The sequence below is a fragment of the Diadema setosum genome, chromosome 8, assembly GCF_964275005.1.
Source record: "Diadema setosum chromosome 8, eeDiaSeto1, whole genome shotgun sequence".
NCBI classification, from domain to species: Eukaryota; Metazoa; Echinodermata; class Echinoidea; order Diadematoida; family Diadematidae; genus Diadema; species Diadema setosum.
The window spans coordinates 23825403-23848970 of record NC_092692.1 but is presented as its reverse complement, the minus strand read 5'-3'; the positions used below and the strand labels follow the sequence as shown (position 1 = coordinate 23848970).

Below are 23568 nucleotides of genomic sequence, written 5' to 3'. Positions count from 1 at the left end.
TCAAGATCCTCTCTCATTGTTTGCAGTGGGACCTGGTCAAGCGTAGCTTGCTCAACTGCAGATGAGTGATTCAAGAGTTGACTGAAGTGCTCTTTCCATCTCTCATTTATGCCAATCCTGTCCCTGATCAAGGTGGTTCCGTCTGCTAACAGCAATGGACAGGAGCCTGATTTTGCAGGGCCAAAGACTGTTTTGATGGAGCTCAAAAGAGTAAGAAAAATACAAACTAGTATATAGAGAACTTTTCGGGAAGGGAATGTTGGGGAAAATTCCCTTCCAGACGAGGGAGATTTGCATTTTCACAACTTAAATTCTGAGATATGGTACACTTGGTGATATGTTTAGTGTTTTTTTTTTTTTCTTTCAAAACGCAAGAAAAATAAATACATAGGAAGGTGTGCGGCGAGGGTATGGAATATCCCTTTCAACACGAGGGAGATTTTTTTTCATTTTCAGACTGAAGAATCAGGGGTCTGGTGCACCCATTAAGTGGTATGTATGTTGATTTTTCTTTTTTAATGAAAAAATACGAAAATAGTATACTCAGGGAAATGTTTACGGCGAGGAGAGATGTACTGCAGCCCTTCCAACACGGGGGAGATTTATGCATTATCAGACTTGAAATTCAGAGATTTGGTGCAACCATTTTGGTGAGATATTCGATTTTTGTTTCTATCAATTAAAAAAAAGATATTTAAGAAATAAACATATTCAGGGAAATGTGCGGAAGAGAGCTTTGGGAGGGGGACTGAGTGTAGGGTGGGGGATACTCCCTCCAACAATGCTGAGAATTTGCATTTTCAGACCTAAAATTTAGAGACATGGTGCATCCTTTTAAAGAAATAATTGATCTTTTGTTTGTAATAGAAACAAGTGAGGAATATATGTATTTTGCTAAATGTACTGGGAGAAGATGATGTGGAAGGGGGATAGGCCCTCTCCCACACGAGAGAGATTTTGCATTTTCAGACCTAAAATTCACTGAAAGAGTGCACACTTTTGGTGAGATATTCGATTTTTTTTTTTCTGTCAAAACTGGGAGAAAATATGAACAGTACATTGAAGGAAACATGTGGGGGAAGTGCTGGAAAGAACACCCCATCCACACGAGGGAGATTTTTGCATTTTCGGACTTGAAAATCAGAGATTTCGTGTACTCCATAATGCAATTTTCCAAATTTTAAAGACTATATTCAGGGAAATGTGCGGACGGGGGTTTGGAGAGAAAGTGGGAGGAGGATAACCCTTTCTCTCACACGAGGTATATTACATAATTATGATGCACAGTTTTGGTGAAATATTTGATTTTTGTTTCTTTCAACAAGAGAGTACAAAAGGAACATGTGTGCTTCCTGGGGGAGAGTGTGGAAGGGGAGACAGCCCCATTCCTCACGAGGGAGATATTGCATTTTTCGTCTAGAAATGCAACGATATGATACACACTTTTGATGAAATGTGAAATTGTTGTTTCTACCAATAGAATAAGCAAAATAACGACTAGTATTCAGGGCAATGTGAGGAGGAGGTTGTGGGAGGAGGTGTCGTGGGAGAGGTTTACTCCCTCCCAACCGAGGGATTTTTAAATCTTTTTTCGTTGTTATTGGAAAGTCGTCAATCCTCAAGGATTTGATAGTCCGTAGTCTGGGTATTCCCCAACTCCTCAAAGCTTTTGCATTATTGAAAACGGAAATGACAGCATGTCGTATACACACTTTGACGTCAAATTGTGGACATTTTCAATCAAAAGTGACTAAATCTGGAGAGAACCCATACAGCTTCAGAAGGATTAACTGGAAGGGGATATCATCGTCCCATATGAGGGAACTTTGGCATTTTGTAAGTGAAAGATCTGGTGCACACTTAGGATGAAATATTAGAAAACTTGTTAATCTCAAAAGTGTACGAACAGGGGCGTCGATCCGTTTTTACGATGGGCGCAGGGGACAAAACTGTGAGCGGGAAGATATGTGGGAAGGAGCGGAGCGACTGAACGTGGGAAGGGTGTGGGGGAGGATATCACCTGTCCACACGAGGGAAATTTAGTATTTTCAGGCTTGAATTTCATCAATCTGGCACACACTTGTAAAATTTTTGATTTGTTTTCCTATCAAAAAGTAAGAAGAAAAAAAAGGCCCCCTATTCACAGACATGGGATGATCAAATGGCAGTATCTCGGCTCTTGTTCCGAGTGTGTGACATCACCGTGTAGGTCTACTATAAGAGCATTGAAGTTGACGGGGATGGGAAGGGTGTGTAAAGGGTAGCCACTCCTACGCCACGGAGCTTTTGCATTTTTATAAATGAAATAAAGCGATCTAATGCAAACTTCTGAGGAATATTCGGAAAATTGTCAATCCGCAAAGAATACCAAGTCTAATTCTGTGGATAGGAACCAAGATGACTTTTGATTTTAATTTGATTAAAGTGACATATCTGATGCGCACGTTCTGATGAAATATTCTTAAATTTGTTAATCTTCCAAGTGTACTCAGTGTATAGAAGGGGTCCGAACGGGGGAGGTATTGGAAAGGGTATCCCCCTCCCGCGCGAGGGAGATTATGCATTTTCAAAATAGAAATTCAACGATCTGGTGCAGATTACGGGTAAGATATTTTGGACAGTTTTTTATCAAAAAAAGGCAAGAAAATTTGCCTTATTTCGGAAATCATTGGGGAACAAAATGACATATTTTCTCTTCTTCATGTCTTCGCCCTCCAAAATGGACAGAATTGCATATGCAGAATTCAAATGAAAATATCTCGTAAATACTTTTTTGACGGAATTTTGAAAATTGTCAATTCCAAAATGTACTAAATATATGGAGGGAAACCAGGCGAGAAAAGACTTAACTGAAACGATGGAACATTTGCACTTTTTTTAAGCTAAAGTGACAGATCTGGTGCACACTTTCAATGAAAATTTGGAAGTGTGTTAATGTAAAAATGTGCTAAGCCGATGGGAAAGGACAGAACGGGACAGGGTGTGGGAGAGTGTATCCCCCTCCCACGCAAGGAGGACTTTGAATTTTCAGAATTGAAATTCAACAATTTGGTGCACACTTTCGGCAGTTTTCTCTTTAAAAAAAAGGAAAGAAAATTTTCCACATCTCAGGAATTATTTCGGGCGGCAAAATGATATGTTAGCACCCACCCCCCCCCCCCCCAGAATCGACGTCCTTGTTATTTACAAATTCTATCGATACTGACCGAGCGGGGGAGCTTTTGCATATTTATGATTGCAATTTAACGATCTGGTGCATAATTCTGGTGGTGTATTTGGACAATTTTTACGATATTTTTACTCATCTCGGGAATTATGAGGGGGGGGGCAAATGATATGTTTGCCCCAACATATCAATGGGCGCGGAGCAAATGCCTCTTTCCCCCCCCCCCCCTTCGGATCGACGACCCTTATTACCCCTGTGTATGCCCATAGATGTAATCCTGACTGAGTCATCTTCGTTTGCTCAATGATTTAGGAAATGACCTTTTCCATTCTGGCCGTATAATTGTGACCCTCTGCAACCAAAGGAGCCGAAAGTCGATGGAGGTCAGTTTTTTGAAAATGATATGACATTATTCCCTTACTCTCCCACTTTAATTTTATATATGTAACACAACTCATGAGAGTACTCGATTTGGGAGATAGATTTATGGGAGCATGTTCAGCGATCTAGGAAATCAACGTTTCGAGAAAACCGCCTTCAAAGTTTTCCTCCCGACGCAGTCGTGATCAAGGGGAGGTAAGACCAAGGAGCTTCATGAAGCTCCTTGGTAAGACAGTTTTCACCTCTCGACAATAGGAGTGCTCCTTGCAACCTCTGCGATGTTCATTCAAGCATAGCGCCAGCAGTCTACACACAACAATCAGTAACCAGGATGCCACGCACTGACCAATAAGACCACTCCCTCGTCGCTAGGGGCGGAGTCTATCTGCGGCGCTGAATCCAAATCTTCGGACACGTTTCTATTCCGTTGACACTGAATGGCCTAGAAAAACGCTAATTTCTTGCCTTTCCTGTGATCATTTAACTAAGAAATTTCGGCAGGTGATAGAAGAAACCTTCGCTACAAAGTCATGCCAAAATCAGAGATTTTGTGGTTTTGACCGATTTTGATGATCTGACTTCAAACTTGGTTTTCTCGGCTCAGCCTTCGTGACGGGTCACAATTTTTATCCGTACGTAATTTGTAGATGATGCCGAGTGGCGCGTGTCATAGCATGTATGCATGTAGGCTTATATTATTTTACGTTTTCAACATCTGCACCATGCTTTAAGTTGATATATTATCTTTGCGAGCGAGCACTTGAAAGGAAAAAATCTATTAAACAAAAAAAATCCTGGAAGATAGCATACTGTCAAGCTATGTTTGGCGTAAGAACGTCATGAATATGCCAAAATTATTACAATCATATTCTTTCTTCTAAATTTTTTTCCCTCAAATTTCAAGGGAAATAATTGTATATGCCATCCCCTTCCTCCAAGGGCTGGGGGATGTATCCCGCACTCCCCCCCCCCCCCCCCCGATTTACGCCCATGGATCACAGTGTCAGCTAACACTAGCTCTCGGGAGACTTTTATCGGACAATAATTTTTAGCTACAAGGCTTCATCAAGATCCTGATTGCGAAGATCGGTCAAAAGAAGAATAAGACGGGAAATGACTCAATGCAAAGACCGAGCTCCTCTGGGAGTCGACGACCCAGACCCTTCATCGTTTTAAAGTGGAATGAAACTTATTTAGATATGGATGTCAAATGAGTGAATGCAGCGATATTAGTAGAACACATCAGTAAAAGTTTGAGGAAAATCCAACAATAGGTTCACAAGTTATGAATTTTTAAATTTTCGGTGCCACTACTGCTGGATAAGAAGACTACAATATTTTGTGACGTCACGTATGAAAAAACGATGCAACGAATTCCACAAAATCTATTTTTTGTAAAAAGTACGCATTCCTTCGAATTTTTATGGACATGTGCTCAACGAAAATGTATTCCTCCTTCCCATTTTGTTTTAAATGCCAAAAAAGTGAAAATACGTTGATTTTGTAAATATTTTCTTTTTCCATAATTGACATAACAAACAATTGGAGACTTCTCATCCAGCGATAGCAGCACCAAAACGGTAAAGATTCATAACTTTCAATTGATCGATCGATTTTTCTCAAACTTATTCTACTAATGTATTCTACTAATTATTGCTGCATTTACTCAGTCCACGTGTCCATTTGGATCCATTCCTCTTTAAGTGCCAGCAGACTTTCCTGTGCAACCACCTCAAGTGTCATTTGACTATCGTACTTATGCACTTCTATGCCTATGACTTCTGAGTATTCAGGAACGGAGGATACTCAGTTCCCCATCACCCTCATGCTGCTGCTGTTGAGACCCTGGGCTCCCTCAATATTATTAAGTATAGTTGAGTTACAATAAAAAGAAAGTTAAGACAAAAATATCTGCTTATGATACAAATATTGTAGTTTTGGATTGTAGTGCTAAGCTTCTTTCTAAAGGCTAACGATCTAAAGACCTCAGAGATACATGGAATTAGCATTTCACTTCTAGTATTGTGGCACCAAACTCACATTTTCTTACATTACCTTATGGTCAAGCAGGATTTAGATCACTGACAACTTTGTTTGAGCAAGCAATCACGCAACACAGGGCAGGGAGCTGATGTATGGCTCGTCAGGAGGTGTACTGTTTTGGAGAGTCCGTTTGACCTGTTTCCATATACGATTTCCAATTTTAGCGCAAATTAGCCCAGTATGTGGTCCGAGTCTGATTACCATCCGATTACTCTGATTACTGATTAGTCGGACTGGTGTCCTGCGATTGAGGGAATGTTAGATCAGTGTCAGGTCACCCTCGAATTACCCTCAGATCGCAATCAGATGAATAGATGACAGATATCGGGGCTACCATCCTTCCATCCAATTACCCAGATCAACGTCAGTTCTTTATTGGATTATCCAGAAAACAGGCCATATTTATTGGATTATCAGAAGAAAAAAAAAACATTGCCCCCAATTAAATTCCGTCTGTTAGGACAGATTTAGTCGGAACTCATCGAAACGTGGAAAAGTGCATTTTGGGGATCAGATGGGCCTCCGATGTTCAGTGGAATGAGGCCTTCATCGGACTGCGATACGACACGCTTCAGTGTGTGACCAGAAGAAAAAACAACTTTGTTTCCGACGAGTCACTGATGATAAAAAGCTTTGTTGAAGGAGGCATAACGGTTTGTAAAGCCTCAATAATCAAAAAGCACATTAAAACTGGATATCATTAACAGTGAGCACTTTAAAAAGTGAAATGAAAAGGCGTTGACTCTGTGGATTTGTGGAACAATCGAAGACTATTTCTGAACACAAATTAAGACAATTGAATGGGACTTTTCGAAGACTCGAAAAATCGAAGACTATTTCTGAACACAAATTAAGACAATTGAATGGGACTTTTAAATATGATAAACATCAACATTTATTTCCGCTTTCACTCATGAACACGACACAAAATAAACACATTGGATTTTGGAAGATAACCGGTAATGATTGACACATAATGACACATAACGCAGATTCAAACGAGACAGTTACAAGTATAGATTTCCCGTTTTCAAGTATAAGCAAATGCAACCTAATAGATACAATTCTTATGTATATAATGTTGAATATATGACATAGTAATTCGGGGGGGGGGGGACGAAACTTTAATTACATTATTATACAATTGAGTAAGTCTTTATTAATTCTAGTGGGACGAACTTTTTGAAAAACTAGTTTGTATACAATACCCCCCCCCCCGAGAAAGAGAGAGATGGGGTAGGGAAAATAGAGGTAGACTAAGAGAAACATGATAGAAGAACACAAAAGCAATTAACGAACATACTTAGGAGTACGTGCATAAATTAAAAACACACAGAGGCAGTAGTGTAAAAATACATACACTAGATATACATCTAGTTGAATGTTTTGAATGCAAAGAGACTTAAAAAATACACGAACAAAACTCCAACTAGCCTGCATGTGTGCATACGCTCACTTTCTGTTTCTCTTATGAATGCATAATACCCATTGTGTGTCCATACTGGTGGGGATGGAAAGTGGAAAACAAAAGGAATCCCAGGTGACTAAACCAAACGAAAAGAGTACAGTTATTCAATGGTGTGCCTTAGATGGATGTATCTCGAGATATCTACCGCAGAATAATTGTTTTCTGTTTTGTTTCGCTTTGTTATGTATTTCATTGAATAATCACAAAGTGCATTCTCACTTCTTTAACTTGTGCGAAGCAAAACAAAGAATCAGGACGATTATTATGCCTCTTTAACCCACTGAAAATTTCAATGGTTTAAGCGAATGTGTAGAACTTATGGTTAAAAAAAAAAGATAAGGAATCACAAGATACCATCATCATTCAAATTGGCAGTATCCCTGTTGTCACTCTGTTTCGTATCCTCTAACTCTGTTGGTGATTTTCCTCTTGTCTTTTTTATTTAACTCAGAATTGCTTTGGAAAGCTCCGGAGCTTTTGCGAGACGAGGACGATAAACGCCCAGAAGGAACTCAAAAGGGCGATATATATGCTCTCGGTATCATTCTCTATGAGGTGGCTACGCGACAGGGTCCTTTTGGCAAATGTGTCCTAGGCCCAAAAGGTTGGTATGTTCAGAGACGTGGCGTGATTGCTTCCGTTACTCTACCTTGTAGCAATGCCATAGTAATTTCAGTCTTTTTGAAAAGCATTGTCAGGATCATTGTTGTGACGTGACGCTTCTTGTCTCGCCTGCAAAATACATATGCATGCTCAAGGCCAAGATTTTGTCACAAGTAAAGAGAACAAAATGAATAGAGCAAAATGTTTCACACTCAAGCGTAGTACACGGCACGGTATCACTATCATTTTCAATTATTCTTGCATTCTCGAACTTAACAAACTTGCATCTGAGCTGAATTGCATGTAGCTGAAAATAACGAAGAAGGGAATGGTTAATGGACTGTTATCGCATTGTCGCTTAGACTTACTCGCAAAGTACTATTTGCGGCTATTTTGTTACTCTACATTTATTACAATGAGTTTATCAAAATTTATCTTCAACGAATGTATTGTCCTAACCATAACTGTTAGATCTACATATTGAAACGACTATTGAAAAAAAAAGTATACAAGGTATACAACCTATATGGGCATTTCTGGGATAACATTTGTGCATTATTGAATACATTCAATTTAGTGTTCTTCATTGTTAATCATATCAGGTAGTAGTATACTTATTTGCTTTTTGATATGAATGATTGTAAACGGTATCACTTTACTTCTTAGACCAGGCGTCCACTAGGGCAGGGACAAGACGCGGAAAGTAAATTTAGTAATTCCACACACATTCGGCAACCTCTTCGCACGTTCTCGAGCATCTCTCACAGCTGCTATTTGAAGCAATTTCGGCTGGTGTGACCTCCATCACGGCTAGCAGTATAATGAGAAAAATCGAAAGTCGGCTCCCAGTTTATAACCTTGCCCTATTTCTTTATACAGTGTACTGTCCGCATATCTGACTTATATGTTGTCCGCAAGTCATCCTAATTGTCCTATTTCATGATTTTGCCACTCCTGGTGTAATCCTAGATGTGTCCGCGCTGTCCGGTTACGATTAGCATAATTCCGGGTATTTCGCGCTCTTCCTGAGTGATTCCTAGGACACTCCTAGGAATGTCTGCAGTCAGTCCGTAGAGATTCCCAGGAATGTCCCAGGACAAGCCGATTTCCACATTTTGTCCGCGTCTGACGCGGACAAGATGCCGAAATGACAGAATTTATACAGTGTACTGTCCGCATATCTAACTTGTATGTTGTCCGCAAGTCATCCTAGTTGTCCTATTTCATGATTTTGCCACTCCTGGTGTAATCCTAGATGTGTCCGCGCTGTCCGGTTACGATTAGCATAATTCCGGGTATTTCGTGAATTTGCTATATGCGCCTAACAGGCAGCAGCAGCAGTGTCTCCAGAGCTCCTGAAATTTCGGATATTTCGTCATTACTGTGTGATAATCTGAGTTACATCGAATAGTAGATTGTTGTATGTCGCTCTCTGACTCTTGTGGACCTTTCTGAAGGTATGTAGTGGAGTGATTTTCTAGAAATAACCGAATTTCCCTGTGCTGTTTGCCAACGATTGGTATGCGAAATACACATGTTTAGCAGCCACTACACAGGGGCACGTACAAGCCAGCACCCCTCCAGTCAATGAGCTCAGCCAGCCCTGACACACAACACAATTGAACTTGGATCTGATGAATACCATCACTTTCTATGGACCTTTTCAGGATGAAGCCCGAGTCACGCTTTAAAATGCTTTACGTTCTACATGCGCTTTGGCTGTTACTACTGTGTGTGTCGAACCAGTATGCATCTCTCACTGGCAAATACTGCATTGAGGCGCCATTTGCCAAAACTCTACGCCATCAAAAGTTCTTCAAACAACGAATCCCGTACTACATACAGTAATAGTGCGTCATCGTTTCAACATGAGCTTCTAATTTGTGGCGACATCAGCCCTAATCCTGGGCCTGATTTTGCAACACTTCCCGTTCATCGACATAGGTACTCCTTGTCGATGATGAATTCAATTCAGAGTCAATTGGATGTATACTTACCTGCCAGAGTCACGCATGCCCACAGTTCAGATAAAGTATGGATGACCGCTGAAATCAAATCTTCAATCCGTAGTAGGCAGCTTGCCTTTCAACAGAATAACATACCACTTTGGCGTCATTTCAGAAATAAAGTTACTCGTTGCATCAAAAAGGCCAGATCCGCGTATTATAACAAAAGAGTGAAGAACCTCAAAGTTGACAACCCTGCAAAGTGGTATAAGCAGATCAAAATACTTACCAACAATGATGCACGCCCAACACCAATCTCAGTACCCGGGACTGATGCCGGTGATCCCCGTCAGTTCAAGGTTACAGCGGACCGCATAAACAATCATTTTACGTCAGTAGCAGGTGACTTACCTCCCCTCGATAGAGACCATCTACCTGCTTACCTCCCCTTTCCGTCTCCTTGTCCTGAAATCCAGCCGTGGCAAACTTACCGAAAGCTACGCTCACTCAACTAGTGTAAAGCAGGTATTACCGGAGACTTACCTGTCCGCATCCTTCGTGAATTCGCGTATGAAATTTGCTTCCCACTGACAAACGTACTTAACGCTTCCTTCCAATCATCAGATGTCCCGCGTCAGTGGAAACAAGCACAGGTTGTTCCCATACCGAAATGCCATCCACCAACAGTTGAGAACTTACGGCCAATATCTCTGACTAGTCATTTTGCCAAAATCGCAGAGTCATTTATGTGCAAGTGGTTGTTGGAAGATATAAACAATCAAATAGATCCTGACCAATACGGAAATCGCCCAGGTCTATCGACGAATCATTATCTCGTTAAGCTCCTTCATCAGGTAATAGAAAATGCGGAAAATGCTCGCTCCCTGTCAACTATTGTTATTACCGATTTCTCAAAAGCCTTCGATCGCATTGATGACAATATCCTCGCCCAGAAATTGATCGCCTCGAAAGCTCCACCGTGTCTCATTGCATGGGTTTTAAACTTTCTGGAAAATCGGCAACAGTGTACAAGATATTTTGGAAAATTGTCAGACCAGTCAACGGTGTGTTCTGGTGTTCCACAGGGAACGAAATTGGGTCCCGTACTGTTTCTTTTAATGATAAATGATGCCTGTAATGATTCCGTGGTGCCCTATTTCAAATATGTGGATGATCTCACGCTTGTTGAAAGCAGGAAAGAAAGCCAACCTCCAAATATTCAAAGTGAATGGTCTCTTCGCAATAACATGACTTTAAATCCCGCAAAATGTGAAGTTATGACAGTATCTTTCTCCAGAAACCCGGCAATTTCAATCCCTCTTTCAATAAGCGACAAGATTCTCAATACAGTTGACAAAACCAAAATATTGGGCATCACCATTCAATCAAACCTGAAATGGGATTCCCATATATCTGACATACTGAAACGGTGTAACAAACAACTGCACATGCTAAGGTGTCTGAAAAGACACAGATTGCCATTGCCTGACATGATCACAGTCTATTGTGGATACATCCGACCTATACTTGAATATGGAGCACCTGTTTTCAGTGGCAGCTTAAAAAAAGAAGGAAGTGATCTCCTTGAAATCATTCAAAAACGGTCTTGCAGGATAATACTAGGGGACAATTACACCACGTATAATGACGCACTTGAAATTTGTTCCTTTGATACACTCAGAAACAGGCGAAACAAGCTTTGCCTGGATTTTGCTACCAAAATAGTCAGAAACCCATTGTGTAGTGATTGGATTCCTGTTATACTCAGAATGTCAACTACAGCCTACGTAAAAGACATAGATATCAACAATTTAACTGCAAAACAAAACGGTTTCAAAGTAGTGCCATTCCCTACCTTATACACTTATCAAATGAATAGCGTAATTTTGTTTTGTTTTGTTTGTTTTGTTTTATGTCTCCTCCATAAAGTGCCACAGAGTATTTATTATTTCCCTCATTACGCAAATCATTATGCGCATGGTTTGTGTTGTCAGAGAGTATACAATCAATATAAAAAAAAAAGATTGTGGACCACAGGGTCAAGGGTTTAATGACAAGTTGAAAGAGTATATGCCTAATTGTATCCTTTTTATATCATTATTATCGGACACGGTTCAAAATATTTTATAATGTTATCTTTTAGTGTTTTGGTGTTTTATTACGTGAGATCAAATTCTGGTACAAAATTGTGCAATAATATCATACAGAGTGTTAGTTACATAGTGTTTATTTGCTGGTTAGATGTACGAGAGAGTGTGCGTATAAGTGGAATGAGAGTTAGGAGAGAGAGAGGGGGGGGGAGGTGGAGAGAGAGAGGGAGATAGATGTGCAAATATCAGACTTTCCTAAAACGGTTTCAAACAAATGGTTCCAAATAGTGCCATTCTTTACCTCATACATTTATCAATGAATAGTACAGTGTTTTGTTTCTTTGTTTGTTTTGTTTTATGTCTCCTTCATAAAGTGAGCATTCACTATTTCCCTCATTATGTGAAGATGTAATTTTTGAAAGTATATATACATATTGTTTTAATTATGCTGTGCATGGTATGCGTTGTCAGAGAGTTTATCATTAATATAAAAAAGGTGGTGGATCACAGGATCAAGGGCCTAACGACAAGTTGAAAAAGCATAATTGTATCCTTTTATATCATTATTCTCAGAAACGGTTTAATTTTTTTTTTACAATGTTATTTTTTAGCGTTTTGGTGTTGGTTATTTGTGAGATCGGATTTTGGTGTAGAATGTGCGATAATGTAACACAGAGTGTTGGTTATAGAAACAAAGTATATAATTTGCTTGTTAGATATACATATTGTACATGAGAGTGTGTGTAATAGTTGAATGAGAGTTAGAAGAGAGAGAGAGAAAGAGAGAGAGAGGGGGAGAAAGAGGGGGAGAGATGTGCAATTATCAGATGCTATTTTCGTATACACAATGCACATACCGAGTAATGCGAATATATTATTTATTGATTGACTGATTTGATGTAATGCGCTGTGTATAGATTTAATGTATTCTGATATGGGAGTTTATGTATATTACGAAGAGTAGATTGTGAGGATTTTTTTCTTTTTTTATTCTTTTTATTCTTTTTTAAAATCAAACTGATTATCTTTATTGTGTAAAATGTGTTCATTTGAGCCGCATGATTATCTGATTATCTTTGTTTATCTGATTATCTTTGATTATCTTTGATAAACTGATTATTTTTGTTGCGTAAAATGTGTTGATATGAGCCGTATGACAACACAACATCTGTATTAATTAATAAGTATAAATGATCGGCATATATAATTAACATAAACTCATTTTTTTTTAATAATTATTGAGAACAGCAATATTTTGTATCTGTGATATCTGATTTTGTTATGTATTATAGGTTAATCTAACTGTGCAATGGTTCTGATGAATAAGATTGACCCTTTGTTATTTTTATGTTTTTTTTTTTCATCACTACATTGTATTATGTGAGTATTTTTAATGTATAAATGGCCATTTGTTAACAATGTCTGTAATTCAGCCTCCGGGCTGCGAAAGATATTGATTAATAAAACACCCTTTCAATTCAAAAAGAATTTGCTTCCGCAACCCTTCCCAGGCTTGTCCGCACCCTTGTGGACGTCAGCCCTAGAGTATAAGAGGAGCCCATTATTAAACCAAGGTAAACACAATTGTTTGAAAGTAGCATTGGAATTCACGTGTGGTCAAGCGTGCAGCAGATCAGGTATTTTTGAACCGTACGTCAATAAACAAAAGCATGCTTCTGTAAACTGAAATGTTCCAAATTGCTCAGCACCGGAGGAGATACCCAGTTTAGAATGGATTCGTCTATTTTTTTTTCAAGCGAAGCTTAAATTCAGTAGCATATTAACCGCTATAATGTAATTGAGGTTGATATTGTAACCATTTTGTGTGTGTGGTTTTTTTTTATTTCGGTAGAAATAATAGAGAAGATAAAGAATCCACTGACACCAAGTAACCCGTTTCGGCCACAAGTAATGGACATCGAGGACTGTCCAGCCTGTATGCTGACCACCATGCAAGAGTGTTGGAGGGAAATGCCAGAGGAACGACCAGATATTAAGGCAGTCACTTCCAAACTCAAGCCACTGCAGAAAGGGATGTGAGTCTGATATATTACAAGAAACATCATCGTTTGAGATGAACAGAAGATTCAGAGGCCCCAATGCTTAAAAAATTTTCACGCACTTAAAGAAATCAACCCCTCCCCCTTTAGGGACATTTGTGTTTGTGAGTTGATAAAACGGGTCTAGGGCAATTACCACTGAGCAATTACCCCGAATCCTTCCCCTGGCCCCTAATCCTAATCCTAACCCTAACCAAAACTCTAACCATACCCTTTATCTCTACTCTAACCTTACCACTAACCAGTATTTAGCCTGGGGGTAATTGTCCTCGGGGGTAATTACCCTGATACCGATAAAACAGGTGCTCGAGTTTGAGGTTTAAGCTATCGTCTCTTTCTATATTGTCATCACGAATCAAAAACAAATGAATTTACATGTAATTCTAGATATTCCATTTTATTAGTGAAGTCATAAGAATTGCCAATGATGGAGGTCGACCGGGGGCCCAGAAGATTTATTCAGCTGAAAAGGGTCACACTTTTTTATGGTCTCATCATATTAGGATGTGGCCAAGGGTCAATAAAATGAATTGCCTGCAAGTCACATCCTATACTGTAAACCTAGGGGCCACGAAAAGGGGCCCCGAAAAATGCATTTATTCAGCCGAAGGGGGTCACGGACAAAAGTTGGTGGATATTGTTCCTTTGGGTGTACCTATCATGAAAACAGCAATGCCAGCTATTTTATCCTGTACGGGCCCAAGACAGTAGCCCCAAAGGGCCCCACCCATATGGTGTTATTCAGCTGAAAAGGGTCACGGCTAATTTCTTTTGCTATGGAAGTAGTACCCATCAGAGATATCCAAAACACCAAAGCCAGTTATTTTATCCTGTACGGGGCCCCAGACAGTAGCCCCTAAAGTGCCCCCCCCCCCCCACACACACACATTGATTTTAATCCGCTGAAAAGGGTCACGGCTAATTTCTTTTGCACGGGAAGTAGTACCCATCAGAGATATCCAAAACACCAAAGCCAATAATTTTATCCTGTACGGGGCCCCAGACAGTAGCCACAAAGTTCCCCACCCATATACTTTTAATCAGTTGAAAATGGTCTTGACAAATTCTTTTGCAATGGAAATATTACTGCCTACTGAACAGAGGTATCCCATACACCAAAGCAAATCATCTTATCCTGTACGGGGCCCTATATAGGATACAGTTACGTAGCCCAGAAATACCACCTTATACGATTTATGAGAGCTGAAAAGAGTCATGACTAATTTCTTTCGCAATGGAATTAGTACACAACAGCGGAGATACTCAAAACAATAAACCCAGTTATTTCATCCTGTAATGGGGCCTTAGTATTGTGGTCCACATTCCCCCCCCCCCCCTATTCCCGCACATGATACGATCTTATATAGCTGAAAACAGCCACGGCTAATTTCTTTTGAGATGGAAGTAGGCCCTGTATAGTACACACCAGACATACACAAAACACCAGTGCATTTGTGTGTGTGTGTCTGTGTGTGTGTGTGTGTGTGTGTGCGTGTGTGTGTTTGCGGGGTCTCAGCCAGTAGCCAAGAAGTGCCCCCTGAATGATTTTAAAAGGAGCCGTGGCTAACTTCTTTTGCAATGGAACAAGTACACAACAAGATACCCAAAACACCAAAGCCAGTTATTATCCTGATATACGGCTAATTTCTTTTGCAATGGACGTAGTGCGCAAAAGTGATAACCACAGCACCAAAGCAAGTTGTATTATGCTACACTAGGCCCCAGACAGTATAGCCCCAGTGTGCCCCACCCATAAGATGTTTGTTTGTTTGTGTGTTTGTTTTGTTTTTTTTTTTTTTTTTGGTTTGGTTTTGTTGTTGTTGTTGTTGTTGTTGTTGTTTTCTAGCTGAAAAGCGTCATGGCTACTTTCTTTGTTTGCAAAGGAAGGAGTACTCAACAAAGATACCCAAAGCACAAATGCCAATTATTTTGTCCTTTACGGAGACCCACAGTAGCCCAGAAATGCCATCTCATATGATTTTATTCAGCTGAAAAGGGTCATGACTATTTCTCTTTTGGCAGTTGAATTAGTACAGCTGAGATACACCAAACATCAAGGCCAGTTATTTTATCCTGTACGCAAGGCCCTCTATACAGTAGCCCACGATTAAGCGCCCCATGCCCTAATTTTTTTTTTCAATTAACTGGAAAGATTCATTACTAATTCCTTTTTCGATAGATGAAGTACATAACAAAAATGCCAACAACACCAAATTCAGCCATTTTATCCTGTACATGCTGCATACGGGGCCCCAGACAGTAGACAAAAAGTACGCCCATATGATTTTTAAGGAGATTCATGGCTAGATTCTTTTGCAATGGAAGTTGTAAACAAGAGTGATACCCTACACACTAAAGCCAGTTATGTAATCCTACATAGTAGCACTGAAGTGTTCCACCTCCTTCTGGTTTTATTTACCTGTAATGATAATAATCAAAATAATAATAATAGTAATAATAATGATAATAATAATAATAATAATAACAATAATAATCAAAACAACAACAATAGCAATAATCATCATCATCATCATCATGGCTGATTTCTTTTGCAATGAAATTAGTACACAACAGCTGAGATATACGAAACACCAAAGCCAGTTATTCTATCCTGTCCTGGTCTCGAGACTGTAGCCCAGAAGTGCCCCAAATGGTTTAAGCAAAATGTCATGACTATTTCTTTTTTTTTTCTTTTTTTTGTGATGGAAGTGTTACACAACTGAGATATGCAGAACATGAAAGCCAGTTATTTCTTCCAACATTTGGCCACAGACAGTAGCCCAGAATTGTTCTAGGAAGTCAAGGTTATGATCCTTAATTTTTTTTTATTCTTTCTATGTCTGCTACAGATATACGTCTGCATCTTTTGTGCTGTCATGACTATAAAAAGATGAATTTAATCTGCAGTACTGGTACACGTAGGCCTATAATGACATGTATGAAAGAGAAGGGGCTATACAGAACAACCAAGTCGAGTTATACAAGGTAAAAAAAAAATGATACTTTTACTGCTTAACAGTATATGGATGAAACAAAAAGTCACACAGAAAGACACGTTGAGATGTTCTCACCTTTTTTTTTTTAAAGAAACAGCATGATGTAAATTTGAATGAACACGTTTGGAATTTGACTGCCTTTCGCGAAATTGAATGACTGAAAGACCCTTTTCGGCAAGTCAAGGCGAATTTGAATGAACGTATGGTCCCAGCCAATTTGAATACCCATTTTCCGAATTCGAAAGCCACATGTGCAAATTTCATTGATCGAAATGCTAAATTGAACGCACAAGTTACAATTTTGAAAGACAGACTGTGCGAAAACGAGGGTCGTTCTAAAAATTGAATGAACCTTCTACCAAATGAACCGACAAAAGTGCGAAATTGGCTGGGAAAACCTAACTATATATGCTTTGGTATTTTGGGTATCTATGATGTATACTAAGGCCTACTTCGATTGTTAGTTTTCAGTTAAATGATATCATAATATGTGGGGGAGGGGCACTCTATGGCTACTGTACCGGGCCCAGTACAGGATGAAATGACTCGTTTTCGTGATTTCGTCATCTATTTTGTGCACTATACAGAACTATGATTCCTTTGCAAATTGCTTTGGTGTTTTGCTACTGTAGCCTATAAGACCCCGTATACTGGAGAAGATGACTTGCTTTGGTGTTTGGGATATCTCTGTTCAGTAGGCCCTAATATTTCCATTGCAAAAGAATTTGTCAAGACCATTTTCATCTGATTCACATTATATGGGTGGGACACTGTGGAGCACTTTGGGGCTACTGTCTGGGGCCCCGTACAGGATGAAATAACTGGCTTTGGTGTTTTGAATATCTCTGATGGGTACTACTTCCATAGCAAAAGAAATTAGCCGTGACCCTTTTCAGCTGAATAACACCATATGGGTGGGGCCCTTTGGGGCTACTGTCTTGGGCCCCGTACAGGATAAAATAGCTGGCATTGCTGTTTTCATGATAGGTACACCCAAAGGAACAATATCCACCAACTTTTGTCCGTGACCCCCTTCAGCTGAATAAATGCATTTTTCGGGGCCCCTTTTTGTGGCCCTTAGGCTTACGGTACAGGATGTGACTTGCCAGCAATTCATTTCATTGACCCTTAGCCACATCCTAATATGATGACACCATCAAAAAGTGTGACCCTTTTTATCTGAATAAATCTTCTGGGCCCCCGGTCTAAGGGGGAATATACATTTTAGTTAACACCTGCACTGGCAATTTGCATGAATAGTCGAGACAAACCTGCAGATTTTGGTAATATAAAAACCATAGAATACCAAATTAAGCAAATAGTGATCGTAGTTGGAGTATAATAATACAGTATGTGGAAACTCTGTGCATGTGTGATGGTTGAAAGGCCATGCCTCGAATACCATAATGGGATAATTTGTAAAGGAACTATTTTGAGGTCAGTGGTATCGAAGGCCTGTGAGAAGTCCAGGAACACCCCTATAGTATGATGAAATTTATCAACGGCTTTAGAGACATTATCCAGGAAGGTAAGGACTGCATGAGATGTGTTGTGTTCTTGCCGAAAACCGAAGTGATGTAGGTCTAACATTACCTGGATGTACAATGTACATACATCCATGGCAGAAGATTACCCGCCATTTTCGCTATTTTTCCAAGGCCTTGTTTTGACCCGTTAGTGTTGACTTGTATTCCAGCATCCAGTGTAAAATCCTGTTGTGGTGAGGGAAGGGTTCCCGCCATTTTCTCCATTGTTCCATGGCCTTGCATTGTCCCATTACACTCCAGCTTCCAATGTGAGATCCAGTTGCTTTAGCCAGCATGAAGATGCACCAGTGGATGGGACTATGTATTGATGATGCCGAAAAAGATTTGACTCTCTCCTGCCGATGAGCCAATCAGAAGGCGCTGTGGTTGCATCGTACGGATGGATGATTCTCACCTCGCATCGCCGCTCGGACATAAGGGAGTTTTCGCTACACGACGCAGCCGGTAGTTGAGCGTGCCGTATGCAAAATTTGCTTATGCGCATGATCAAATCCGAGAAACGTCCCATCCTGGGGAAAACGAGTACGGTCCCGATGCTGGGCAGGAGTCAGCCAGCCAGTCAACTAGCGATCTTCTCCCCACTCCTCCGTCCTTACAGGAAAATGAAACTGTTTAGAAAGGGGAACGGGAGTCCAAGTACAGGGACTGTCACAGCTGATTGCTTATTCTCGGATCTTCCCATCGTGTAGCGAAAATTCCTATTGTCTTTGAGCGAGAGGTGAATCTTAAAAGCCTGTTTTCTCGAAATTTTGTCAGGCTGGCTAGATTAAAAGTTGCATTATATTTCGCTTTATGTGCCCACTTACGGTGTTTTATATCGATACAAAGTTTAGGAAATAGGCGATGTGATTCAACGAAAAAAAAAGAAGAGAGTTTTCAGAATGCCCGACTTTTGCCTGACACCATTGCCGCCGGTCGTTATTGTGTGACAACACTATACAAAAAGATAATAACACACAAACTTACTCTACACTCTGACCACTCCGCGATCTCAAGGTATTACAATTTGCTTTCACCAACTACGCCCACGTGTTTTACCACTTGATGTGCATTCAACCAATGTATATATAAAACTGCCCACTCAACCAATCAATATGTATAGATGTCCGTGTGCAACAGATCACTCATAATCCCTCCCCGTCAATCTATTGCTCCGTTCCTACTTCTATCCTTGAACGAAATACGGGGAGGGAGGTCGCAAACAGGTGCTTTAGGTTGGACAGACCAAGTCAAGAAGGGACGTTGTCGCTCGCGAGCCCAAGAATGCACCCGCAAGCAATAGAAATATCTATTTCAAACTCCAAGTAGACTCAAGGGATTAACTTTCCCTTGTCAACAGTGAATTGGAGCTTGCTCTAAAATTATTACTGAGCACGACAGTTGAATAATGTCCATGCCTAACTGTTCGAAATAGAGTGGCTCGTCTTCGCTTGTAAACAGAGCAAAGAAGACTTCGTCGTGGACACTGGCGTCATGATGTGTACAAGAGAGGTAAAGAGTTCGTCGATTACAGGGAGAGCATGGGTGTTGACTGCATTTGCGGGGCGATATAAAACGACTTATATACTGCAGGACACCGTTGGAAGGCAAAGACATTTGCCGTTCAGCGTTCTATTAAAGGTGGCAGACGCTCTGGTGAAAGAATGAAAGGTTTGCCTGTTGACGTCGTCAACAAGGTAGTGGATATTCGATAGTTGCGAATCCAGGAGGGGGCGTACCTGGTGCGCCTCCCCCTTTAATTTTGTTTTCTTTTTTTTTCATAAAAGAAATAAGAATAAAAAATTGAAAAGGGGCGCGTGCGCTCCCTCCCCCTTAATTTTTTTTTAAAGGAAAAGTCAGCCGATTGTGTTGCGCTTAAAGGACAAGTTCACCTTCACACGTGGATGAGTAAATGCCGGAATGTTAGTAGAACACATCATTGAAGGTTTGAGGAAAATCCAACGATCCGTTCAAAAGTTATGAATTTTGGAATTATTTGCGCAGTCACTGCTTGATGATAAGACGTTTACAGTTTATGTCACATGCGTAAAACGATATAAAGAAAATATAAAGAGATTTTTTTTTTAAGTACACATTCCCTCTATTTGTCACTGTCTCATGTTAAGGCAATATTTTTCTCCCATGCCTTTTGAAAGAGGCAAGTCAAGTGCTTTTTTATTGTGCGAGGAAAGAGATAATGTGTTAAATTTTCTTTGTATTTTCTTTATTTCATTCTACTCATGTGACATCACAAGCTGTAGTAGTCTTTTCATCATGGCGGCACTGTAACTATTAAACGGATTTTTTCCGATTTTCCTCAAACTCACTGATGTGTTCTATCAATATTGCTGCATTCTTTCAATTATGTTTTTGCTTGTCAGGTGATGAAATCCGGAAGTGGTACGAGAAAATACCTGTCAGGGCCTTTTTTTTTTTCAGGTCAGCTGATTAAACCCGGGAATGGCACCAGAAACATAAAGTGCTTGTCCTGCCACGACGTCTGCATTCCTCTTTTTTTTTTCATGCCAAGATGGACATATCCGGTCTAACTGTTTAATAATAAGGAATCTACTGTAATGCTATATAATTGATCTGTGACATCATCACAAAATATACCCAAAACTGACAGAGATTAGGAACAAGTGCCCTAATCCTTAATAGTATGACTGATGTCTTCATCATCGATTGACACCCGAGACACTATCCATTAAAACCAGTAATTAATTGCAATTGTTGTCAGAATATGCTTAACAAAAACATAATTCTGGTAATGAAATAAGGTGTTTAGGTAACATAGTGACGCTCTGAAAATTGGTCAAATCAAGGTTTCCGAAGATGTATTATTTTTGCAATGTCGATTGTGTCTAATTCAAGGTTATGCATTGCATTGTTTCATGTCAATGTGTTATTCTCTGCAGGAAACCAAACATACTCGACAATATGATCTTGATTATGGAAAAATACGCCAACAACTTGGAAGAGATCGTAGAAGACCGCACCCAACAGCTTATTGAAGAGAAAAAGAAAACAGACAACCTGTTGCATCAGATGCTACCAAAGTAAGATTGGATGAAACTTAATCTTTGATCGTAAAAAATGAACTACTTTAAGGTGCAAAAGAAAATCATTGAAGAGGCAATAACATTTTTTATACATACACTAACATGTATTTTATATGCCATTAATCCATTTTCCTCGGGAGAAATTAAAGAGAAGTATAACGAACAAGGTTCATTATTGCTGAGGCGTATGTCTCTAAGTAATTATGCAGATCGTAGCTATAACCTCAAACTGAAAAAATATTTCAAATAAATGCTATATATATATATATATATATATACATATATATATATATATATACATATATATATATATATATATATATATATATATATATATATATTAGATAGATATATAGATATTACCAGTAGTTTGCTTTTGGAAACCTCTTTGAGTGACATTGTGATACAATGACGTTTCTGTCAGTACTCGAACAAGCACTTAGCATTGCATGAACCGCACATGGTGTTGATTGCGTTCTTTACTATATTTTATGTACTAACTTTACAAGAGTGGAAGTGAAATAGAAGTGTAATGATCCATTTCGTATATTGACATCATAGTGACACATATTGCAGTAGTGACCATGCTCCCAAAATTATAGTAAGTGAAGTGCATGTGTAATGTTGATAACTTTTTATTTTTCACAGTATTTCACGTGTACGAACTCCTACTTACCGAGAACGACCATGTAAAAGAACAGGAAAAACGAGCGCCTCCTGGTATCAATTAAACCAATCTAAATATTTTATGCAAATACAACGACTACAAATATTCAATTTCTCTTGACATACCCAATGTAACATTGAGTCGTGTGTCCTCATGCGTTATAGGACCTTCTATCTGTACATTTTTATCAATACTAGCGTTATACCACCCGTTTATAACAATCTCTATTTAAAGGCATAATTTATCATTTGCAGATGAAAGAAAAACAGAGCATTAGTGCTTCAAAATAGTTTTTAAATGTGAGTTAGGGATAGAAACAACCAATGTAAAAATTTGGATCAGTATAATTGATTTTAAGTATTGTTGAGTATACACAAGGTGAACAATAGTTATAATGCAAATGTTTCAGGACTAAACCATCTACAGTTATGGTGTATTGAGAAAATAATGATGTTTCCTTATGTTTTAGACTTTATTGCGAAATTTTTACGTGGTAGGATGTTTTGTGATACAACTGACCTACACATATGCATCAAACGTGATATCTTGAACATTTTTGAAATCACTGCTCCCAATGGTAAACAGTACCTTTAACATTTGAACTTGTTAGACCGGTGGCTAACCAACTGAAGAGAGGTATGCAGGTCGTGCCAGAGTCCTTCGACTGTGTCACTATCTTCTTCAGCGACATCGTCGGTTTCACAAGTTTGTCCTCAGAGAGCAGTCCCTTTGAGGTAAGGTTCATTTGGATACATTTTCTTACTCTGATCGAAGATATTTGCTAAGATAACGTTACAGATGGCCTGCATGATTAATACTTTACGCACATTATAACGATGTCTTCATAGACCATTGCTAATTGGGGTACGAATCGATTTCTCTCACCGGAGTACTTTTTTTTACTATTTTTATTCATTTATGGTATCATGGCGTCATGAACGAAAATTAATCACAACTCCAAAGCAATCTCAGCAAGTTATGACATACATTTAAATAATATATGATCTTGAATGCACTATACTACATTATTATGCACAACACAAATGCATAATTAGCCAATGTGCGCTTTTATTACACCGACACCTTCGCCCTCCGTGAAGTGGAATTACACTTTGAGTGTATATTAGCGAGAATGTGATAGTGCATGAAAGAGCATGTACAATTTGTTATATAGTAAGTAAAGTGTACTGGTATTTAGATGTTAAACACATCGTCTAGGCTAGATACAGCCTACCCAGGAGAGTACACGACCATGGTTAGATTCTGCACAAACAATCAAAATTTCAGCGTACAAGCTGTAGCTTTACTGTTGTTCAGTTTAGTTCAGTTTATTTCCGCATTCCGTCTTCAGTACAATGTATAACATTTGACGATAAAAAAAAAATTGACGATATGTCATGAATCATATGAATTGTTCCACCGCATTAATACAAATTGCGGGGTACGATTGTACAAAGACAACGTATAGGGGGAAAATAAATATGCACCAATGTCAAATTGAATGTAAAGGGTACGATAAGGAACGGTTTAAATTTGATGTAAAGAACATATAAACAATAT

The 23568-nt window shown here is 39.3% G+C and overlaps 1 protein-coding gene across 1 annotated transcript in view; it reads left to right on the top strand.

Annotated features, from left to right (window-relative positions):
* Positions 1-23568, top strand: part of LOC140231716 (speract receptor-like) — a 464534-nt gene that overhangs the window by 376170 nt on the left and 64796 nt on the right. The window contains exons 14-17 of the mRNA XM_072311869.1: positions 7510-7662; positions 13550-13733; positions 21198-21338; positions 22619-22742. Of these exons, the coding sequence (XP_072167970.1) occupies positions 7510-7662; positions 13550-13733; positions 21198-21338; positions 22619-22742 (602 nt within the window). The remainder of the gene's footprint in view (positions 1-7509; positions 7663-13549; positions 13734-21197; positions 21339-22618; positions 22743-23568) is intronic.